The 9106-nt window shown below is 43.1% G+C and overlaps 1 protein-coding gene across 3 annotated transcripts in view; it reads left to right on the forward strand.

The window, feature by feature from the left end:
- Acsm2b (acyl-CoA synthetase medium chain family member 2B) overlaps positions 1 to 8840 on the forward strand; it is a 36090-nt gene extending 27250 nt beyond the window's left edge. For 2 of the 3 annotated variants that reach the window (XM_021166782.2, XM_021166783.2), the window contains exons 10-14: positions 1080 to 1181; positions 3260 to 3387; positions 3494 to 3593; positions 4466 to 4585; positions 8144 to 8840. In XM_021166782.2, coding sequence (XP_021022441.1) covers positions 1080 to 1181; positions 3260 to 3387; positions 3494 to 3593; positions 4466 to 4585; positions 8144 to 8239 — 546 coding nt within the window. In that variant the 3' untranslated portion in view covers positions 8240 to 8840. The remainder of the gene's footprint in view (positions 1 to 1079; positions 1182 to 3259; positions 3388 to 3493; positions 3594 to 4465; positions 4586 to 8143) is intronic. The other variant, XM_029479593.1, reaches the window with a different exon arrangement.
- Positions 8841 to 9106: the final 266 nt, after the last annotated feature.

Below are 9106 nucleotides of genomic sequence, written 5' to 3' on the forward strand. Positions count from 1 at the left end.
GAGGCCCATGGGACTTGCAAACTTTATATGCCCCAATATAGGGGAATGCCAGGGCCAAAAGAATGGGAATGGGTGGGTAGGGAAGCGGGGGGCGCTATGGGGGACTTTTGGGATAGTATTGGAAATGTAATTGAGGAAAATATGTAATAAAAATATTAAAAAAAAAAAAAAAAGAAAAGGAAGAGAAGAGAAAGGGAGGGAAAGGAGGAAGGGAGGGAGAAAAATGGGAGTCATTTTGCTTATCTAACAAATTGCCTGGATAATTACAAAATTAAATGTGATTTTGAAAGAAAACTAGAAGTGGCTTGGCATAACATTGTGTAACTTGGGCTTAAAATTTAACAATTTAGGTACCCTTCAATTTGTGTCAGCAGGTACCAGTTGCAGCACGGTCCCATTGATTTATGATAAGACTGCATAGCTTCACCATTCTCTGTGTTGTTTAACAATGGATGATGCTCCGTTTTTAATAGATTGTAGTGACTATTGTAATGAAAGTTTTTTCTCTTTTTATTGATTTGAATTCTAAGAACTGGTATTTATGGTGATGTGTCTGTGATTACATGTAGACTTCTGGGTATCAGAGGAATGACAACTTATATCTAATTCATGTGTCATCTACTGTGGTAGTGTCCTAATTATGACAACTAAACAGAAATGCCTTTTAGTGTCTTGCTTTGTTCACCATAAGTGTTTCTGTTTTACAGAAGTCAGTGTCCAAGTGTAATGTCTCATAGCTGAAGGCCAGTCGTCCAGGCAGCAGAACAACATTTGATTTTTAGTCTCTAAGTCTGTAAGTGAGGAGGCTCCCAATGATAACAGGAGGCACATATTTCTCCTGAATTCTTAGAGCCAGAAGCACCTGCCCAGGTTCCTCTGGTCCAGCATACTGAGAGGCTTTACTGGCATAAAACCTGGCAGGTAGATGAGGAGTCCAAGCTTAAGCCTCTTAGCTTCCCTTGACTGCTGGTACCTGTCAAGAACAAAATGATCTATACTAGACCAACTCTGACATCAAACCACTGTTTGTGCTAGCTCCTCTTCTGTGGGTCATTTATCCAATCTTCCTCCTCCTTCAGGTCATAGATGAACAGGGCAATGTTCTGCCCCCTGGCAAGGAAGGAGACTTAGCTATCAGGGTGAAGCCCATCCGGCCTATAGGCATGTTCTCTGGATACGTGGTAAGGACCTGTGCTCTTCCTCTGTTCCCTGTAAGGATGAGATGGACCAAATAGGACAAGGGTTGCCTAATATTATGAACACCCTCAAGAGGTATTGGTGAGATTCACAGTTACCAGGGTTCAAGAATGGGCACTTTTCCATAATGATACCTTATTCTGGGTAAGCCAACAATAATATAAAATTAAAACAAACAAACAAAAAAATGGATACTTTGTACAGAGAGAAGCCAGACCATTCACTCTTGCCATCCATAACCAAGTACTAGGAAATCTCTAAAGAGGTCACATTTCCCCATGAGCCTTTGCAACAGCAAACCTTCCTACATCATGCTGGTGTTCTTATTGCTCTAAGCAACACACACCAGCATTCTCCCTTTTCTCTCCACAAAGCATGGACCTGGGACTTATGGTATTATGGAGCTTTAGAGACATGCTGGGTACTCCCCAGAGAGAATCACAATAGTCTGACAGCATTCAGCATCTAGAAATCTAGAAGGCACTCACAGATCATACATGAGTAGGACCATCTCTCTCACCAGGAACTGATGGTGAAGCCAGAGATTATAAACCCGGTCAAATCTACAACTGTTAGAAATGAGTAAGGGACAAGATCAACTGCACAATGTCTGGATGTGTGACCAAAGCTTGTGCCCCAAATAGAAAATGAGCAAGTCTAATAATAGTGTTCTTCCTATCATTTACAATAGTGGTTCCCAACCTCTGGGTAGCAAAATTACAGTCGTGAAGTAGCAACAAAAACAATTTTATTATTGGGGGTCACTACAACACGAGGAACTGTAGGAGGAACACGAGGACTGCACCATCAGAAAGATTGGGAACCCTTGGCTTATTGAATATATACTAGGAGGCAAACATTGCCTTAAGGCTCCTAATACACCTTAAACACATTTAATGCTCCTAGACATCATGTAAACATTTCAGAGCCAGATTGCTTAAGTTCAAATGCTACTCCAGTATTTGCTGGATGATCAGGAGCAAGTTATTCATATCCCTGTCTCACATCCTCTTTGGGGAGCTGGCATCAGGTTATATCACATACGGAATGTAATGACAATGGTATTTATGAAGCCCTTGTAATTTCACCACACATAAGTGTGCTAAATAAAGTAACCATGAAAGATTCAAATCATTACTCCCACTGTACAGGGGGAAACTGAGGCTCTGCAACCAGGATGCAGCTACATTGCACACTTCTCCAAACAGTGTCTGCACACTTTCCCCATGTATTCCCAGATGCTAGCTCCCTAGCTGGGACATGCATGTCCCCATCAAATACACAAGGAAACTGATACAGTGATGTTGGCAGATCTATTTAGGGCCACAGTGGTAATGCCAGCAGAATCTGTGTGATGACTACAAAGTCTGAGCCAGTGATCAAGAAATTTGACTCAGTTTACAACCTAGAATATTAGTTTGGCTTCAGACAAACCCCCTGAACTTCCCTTAGCATTCCCAATGATAGAACTAAGTGAAATAGTCTAATCTCATCTGGACATCAATGTAAAACCCATGCTCCCATGCCTGAGTAAGATATAAAAATGTCCAGACAGTCAGTAGCCCCCAAGCCTCCTTACAACTCATATGTCAGAGGCTCAGTTAAATAGAGGGGCCCAGCCATGGCAGAAGTATGAATACAAGGTGAGGCTTTGGAGTTCTGCTGGCCAGTCTCCGGACCTTTTAAGTACAATGGAAGAACAGTGAGGAAATGTCAAATGGATTCAATAACCTTGGGTGGTGCTGTAGATGAAGAGAGGTTAAACTGTCTGTGGAAGGGAAAGTGGAATATGGTGAGAATATAAATGGATCAGTGCATGTGTTAATATCATTAGTAAGGTTTCAATTTAGAGGAGTAGGTGAGAGACCCTTAGTAGAATGACAGAAACAAATGGAGAGAAGATCCAGGTTGTCTGGGGAATCTATGGTTGGTAGATTCATGACAACTCCACCATACAGTGTACAGCTGCTCAGGTGGTAAACTAAAGTAGCTATTCATAGAAGTTCTGGGGCCAGGGACATAGACTTTACAGACACAATAGCTCTGTTTTTGTGCTCACTAGGACAATCCCAAGAAGACACAGGATAATATTCGAGGAGACTTTTGGCTTCTGGGAGACCGGGGAATCAAGGATCCAGAAGGGTATTTCCACTTCATAGGGCGGACAGACGATATCATTAATTCCAGTGGGTAAGCACAGTTTTTGGACCAGAATGGGTATTCTAGGTTTCTGTTCCACCTGATTCTTAGTCCTAGAGGTTGGGTGTCCCATCTTCAATGAAGGGCATATTTGCAGGTACCGGATTGGACCTTCCGAGGTGGAAAATGCACTGATGGAGCATCCTGCCGTGAGCGAAACAGCAGTGATCAGCAGCCCGGACCCTTCCAGAGGAGAGGTGATGGAGCGGTGGTCAAACATGGAAACAGTGTTTTAAAGTGGCTAAGAACACAGACTCCCAGGCTGGATAGCTTGGGTTCAAATGTTGGCCATACTGCCAATTAGCTGCTTAATCAGTATTTCCTTCAATTATCTCACTTGTGAGGCAAAGGTCTGTTGTGAGCTTTAAATGTGCTATATATTTGCAGGACACTAGGGACAAAGCTTAGCAGTATCTATAAGGATCTGTTTCTTAACAAGAGTAAGTAAGAGGGATTTGGTCTAGAAGATGGAGCCCTTGAACCATGCAGTGAATAAGGAAGGTACCAGGGTCACAGAATTGTGCAGAGCTTAGTATACGTGTGGAGAGGGCTACAGGCAGACAAGTGGGTCTGTGTCCCAGTGCACTTCTGCATGGCACAAGCCTGGTGATGTCATATGTCTGGCAGATACAGGGAATATGGCATGTTAAGATAATGAGAGCCACTGGGAGAGCAAAAGAGGACCTTTGACCAAGCTGAGTTGTAGGTGGTTTTATTTCCCTTCCTGTGAATTAAATATGAAAATTTTATCTCATCCTACAGATGGATAAACTTTTGAAGAGATTAAACAAAACATTTAAAGTTAGAATCCCAGTCTTGGTTTTCCTCCCAGCAATCTTTACTGTCCCTAGGGTAAGAACTGAGCCTGGGATCTCTTATACTCGATTCTCATTCAAACAAATAAGTCACTTACCCACTTCCCATGTTTTCCTTTCCTTTGGTTCTGATATTTGGATGGATGCGGGCATTTAGTTGTGGTAGCCATGGTGAGTATCTTGATACTAATTTTGCTTTATCTCCAGGAACGAATAAGTACCCTGATACGTCTTGGTTCCCATTCTTGCTGTAGGTGGTGAAGGCATTTGTGGTCCTAGCCCCTGAATTCCTGTCCCATGACCGAGACCAGCTCACTAAGGTGCTTCAGGAGCACGTGAAGTCAGTGACAGCACCCTACAAGTACCCCAGGAAGGTAAGGCTGTCACCACCCATGCCCCATGTGCTTTCAGAACATCTGTTATATTTCTATTCTTTGCCATGAGGACAAGGCCTCTAATTTACATGTCCTCTCTGCAGTGATGAAAACCCCTCCAAAGACAATCCCACAACTATCTCAGTGCATGAAAAATGGTCCTAGCCTTTGATTTATTCTGAATTAAAAGCCAAATGATATCATGGAAGTTCCAGTAATTTCTTGAAGTCTATACAGTAGGGCTTTGCAAAAATATTCAGAATTATAGAGAGTTCAGTTGCCATGATAGAAATATAACTTAAAATTCACTGCTTGCATAACTGACAAGTCCATGAGATGGCACAACCTTCCTCATGATTTGTTCCAGGCATGTGTATGATACTGTTAGGAATTTTGTTTCATTTCTCCAATTTTCTTCTTCTGTATTAGCTTCATTTGTTGAAATATTCTCCCTCTGAGCTTCAATCCATTCCAAATCTACATTATTAGCAGTTTGGCAAACTGCAGCAAAGGAACTGCATGCATGTCCCCCAAAGACTAATGATGGCCTTGGAATTGCTTCTTGCTGGGCTAATTTAGATACCCACTATTAAATCATTCTATGAAACCAAGACAGTAGAGGTCTTGATTGGTCAGCTCTGAGTCATGTGGTCATCCCTGCAGAAAGTACAGGAAGGATGGGAGAAAGTACTTCCCTACACCCAAAATGTGGTCTAAGTGAGGAGTGGGCCATTCTTCTGGGAAAGTGAAAATGCTCTAAGCAGAAATGACAGAATGCAAGGACTGCAGAGGTTCCCAGTGGCTTTCACTTGGGGGATTAAGGCAAGTGCATTGTCATGCCAAGAAGACCATGTCCACCCAGCTTCTCATCCCTGAGGTGACAAAATACCTCAGAAACACTTCAAGGAGAAAGTAGATATTTTTGGTTCGTGGCTTCAGAAGCTGTGATGCCTGGTCAGCTGGTCCCTTTAGTTTTAGCCATGTAGCAAGGTAGAAATGTCATGGAGGAAAAGCATGGTAGAGAGAAGCTGTTGACACTCCCTCAGTAGTCAAGAAACAGAGCAATAGAGGAAAGGACTAGGGACAAGATACCCGTGGAAAGAATGCCCACCTCCAAAGAGCCCACTGCCTTCTAACGATGCCACCAGATTCTGAACTCACCAGTGGGTTAAACCGTTGATGAAGCCAATGAACTAACCTCACCCTCAAAGACCCTCCTCTGAACACTGCATTAGCCTTAAACACATGAGTTTTTGTGGGTACTTCATGTCCAAATTATAGCAGACCCAGTTGTTGGATTCTGCTCAAAATAAGAGTTTGTACAAGAGAATGGGGGGAAACATATTTTGAGGCTGGGGTGGAAAGTGAGAAAAACCATGTTAGGCTTAGAGCCAATTCAGTTCTTATGTATCCTGGGTGCCCAATGTCTTAGTCCAGGCTAATTGTCATAGGTAGGCACCCTGAGAGTAGACCCTAGAGACTGACATTTATACCCAGGGGTTTTAAGAAAATTCTGATGTGCATCTCTGGAGAAAGGAAGAATTGCAAGGGACAGAGAAGGAACACTGAGCAGAGTGAATGTAGACTGTGTTTTAGTCTCATTAGGAACTTAGACATGCCATGGGAAGCTCAGAAGACAGTCCAGAACTTTCCTGAGTTGTAAGGAGGGGGAAAGGGCCGTTATAGCCCCATGTAGAACAGACATGAAATCAGGTTGCTGTGGGGACAGACATGACCCTGGCAAGACAACAATCCTTAGCAAAGTTAATCTAGAAAGGGGTTGGCATGGGTGCTACATTCTCCCTTCCTGCAGAGGAATGCAACTGAATATCAGAGTCCAGCGCCAGACTTTCATCCTCAAATTGAAAGGAGTGCAGCGCAACACAGTGTTAGGAGTCACAGTATGGGTCAAAATCCACTTCTGCTAATTACCCAATATTCCCTGTGCTCCTGAGTTTCCTCATCTGTAAAATGGGGATGGAGGATATTGATGTTCCCTTCTGTGTGCAAAGGGTGCAGTGAAGAATCCACTGACAAGGCGACTCCATGATTAATCAGTGAGTTTTTTTGTTTTTTTGTTTTTTATTTGTAGATAACAGAGAGAGAATAGCAAAAGATATCTGGGATAGACTGCCATGGCTACCTCTCTGGGACAGAGAGAAGAGCAGAGAGAAGAGACCAGGGAGGAACAGGCTAACCATTGCTAGGGCCATGGAAACAGAGAAGATAGCCAAATTGGTAGGAGAGTCCTGCCAGCTATAGGGAGTAATGCTGCAGCAGGAGAAGAGTAAGTTAGCTGGGACAGCCTGAGAACTAGCATGGGAATCTGCTCTGTTGGAGGCTTGTTTGAGTTAATAGAGAACTAGATGCCCTCTCTGGAGACTGGGAAACAGGGAGATGGGGGTTGGGGTGAGTGAGGTGAGTAAAAGTATCAGGAATTTAGAGAGTGGCTAAAACAGAGTAAATATTTAATGAGTGTTTTTAAGAAGTTAGATGAGGATCGAGAGACGCCTCAGAAGACAAACCACTAACTGCCCTTCCAGGAGATCTTAATTAGGTTCCCCAAATCCACAAGGCAGTTTACAACCATTTGTAACTCCAGTTCCAGGGAGATCCAAAGCCCTCTGCTGATCCCTGCAGGTACTGTATGCACGTGGTAGACATATATGCAGGCAAAACACCTGTGTGCCTATAATAAAAACAATGGTTTTTTTTTTTTTTTTTCAAAAAAGAAGCAAAGACATCCAGTCATTCCAGATGTAATGGGTTTTGAATTGCAATTGGACATTTCTAAGATCAAGTGAGGGGGTCCAGTCATACCATATACATACTGAGTGTATCACTCAAGTATTGGCCTTGGTCTTTCCTCTAGAATCCCTAAGGCAGCAGGTTCTTTTCCCTTGCAGTGCCCTGCCTACAACCATACCCAACTCCTCTGTCTCTTTTTCCCCATAAGCAGAGTTATTTTCTTCTTAGCAACAAACTGAGCTCTTCCTTTTGGCTTCCTTCCATTCCTCCAGTTTCCTCCTGAGCTAAATGGTAAACACTTTAGGACAGTTGATCCTCGCTGCAGTTATTCAGCAAAGACTGCCTTTCAAATGCTAAGGTCCTCAGAAGGGACAATCCTATTGCCCTCTCTCCACAACAACATAAAGACATTATCATTATCCTTTAGCATACTTAATGGTAAGCAGAGTCTCAACAAAGCCAAGGAACCTTCCTAAGTTGGCTGGAGTGGGATCTGAAGCATACAGTTTTCCGTAGGAGCTCAGGTGTCTCCCTCTGGGCCATGTCATGTTCATTTTGCTGCTTCTGTTCTCTTCATGGCGATGTGTAAAAGCCAGTGCTCTCCACCTCCCTGTCATGTTCTAGCCAACTGTTTCCTGCCCTGGTTTCTTGTAAGGGTTTTTAATACAAACAGAGCCAATCTAAAACATTCCCCTACCCCATCCTCATTCACCTGGACCCTTCAGCCTTAAGTGCTCACAACAGCTCCTCTTAAAAATTCAGTGCCACTGTGTCCACCAATGACCTATGTCAATCTGATTTTCACAACAGGTGGAGTTCGTTTTAGACCTGCCCAAGACCGTTACAGGAAAAATTGAGCGAGCAAAGCTTCGAGCCAAGGAATGGAAAACATCAGGACAAGCCTAGGCCCAATGAGACTCCTGAGGCTTTTGATGAGGTTCTGTCTTCCCCAATCCTTTCCTGTGACTTCTTAGTCTCCACTTATGGAGATATAAGATTATTCACACAGAGGCATGTATGTGATTTTGGTCTCTCTTTGGTTATTGACAAAGAACAATGACACGTTTGACACTAAAAGAAAAAAGAAAGAGGGAATAAGAGATTTTCAGGGGAAAAATTGAGTCAGAAAAGTGCTAAAACAGCAAGGGAAAGAAATTGTCAATTCAAGTGGGCAGGAAGTGGGAGAATGAAGGGGAAAAGAGAATGAGGAGAGGGCGAAAAAAGAAGGAACTGGAGAAAAGTAGAAAAGGAGGAGTGTGTGGAAGGACACTAGTGTCTTCCCCAAGTTGGCTCAATCCTTAGGGACATCATGTTCAAAGGAGGAGGAAATACCACGTTGTCATGCCCAAGGAACTGTCCTACACATGTTGTGAGCCATCTTGCTTCATCTATGTGTCATTTGCAGGTTCAACTTCTACACCCCAAAACATATCACTTCCTTTAGCTCACAGTCATTGTCATATCTTTACTTCCTTGAATCAATATTAAAATCATTTTAAAATCAAAACTCCAAAGGCACTCTTTGGGCAAGACAGGAGAGGCATGTCTGCAGCAGCTTATGAACTGAAAAACCCTTAGAGAGCTGATGGATGATGCTGTTAATGATAAACCATGAGCTCAGCTACCAGGGCAACCTGATCAGCAGATCTAGGTGTCAAGGAGAGCTGCTGAGGGGGCAGAGTCTCACTTGTAACCTAGAAAGGGTTAATGAATCTTCTTGGTAGAACTGGGCAATCAGGAAATGAAAGCAAAGGTTCTCAAGAGCCAGAGTCT

The sequence above is a fragment of the Mus caroli genome, chromosome 7 (genome assembly GCF_900094665.2).
Source record: "Mus caroli chromosome 7, CAROLI_EIJ_v1.1, whole genome shotgun sequence".
Taxonomy (NCBI): Eukaryota; Metazoa; Chordata; class Mammalia; order Rodentia; family Muridae; genus Mus; species Mus caroli.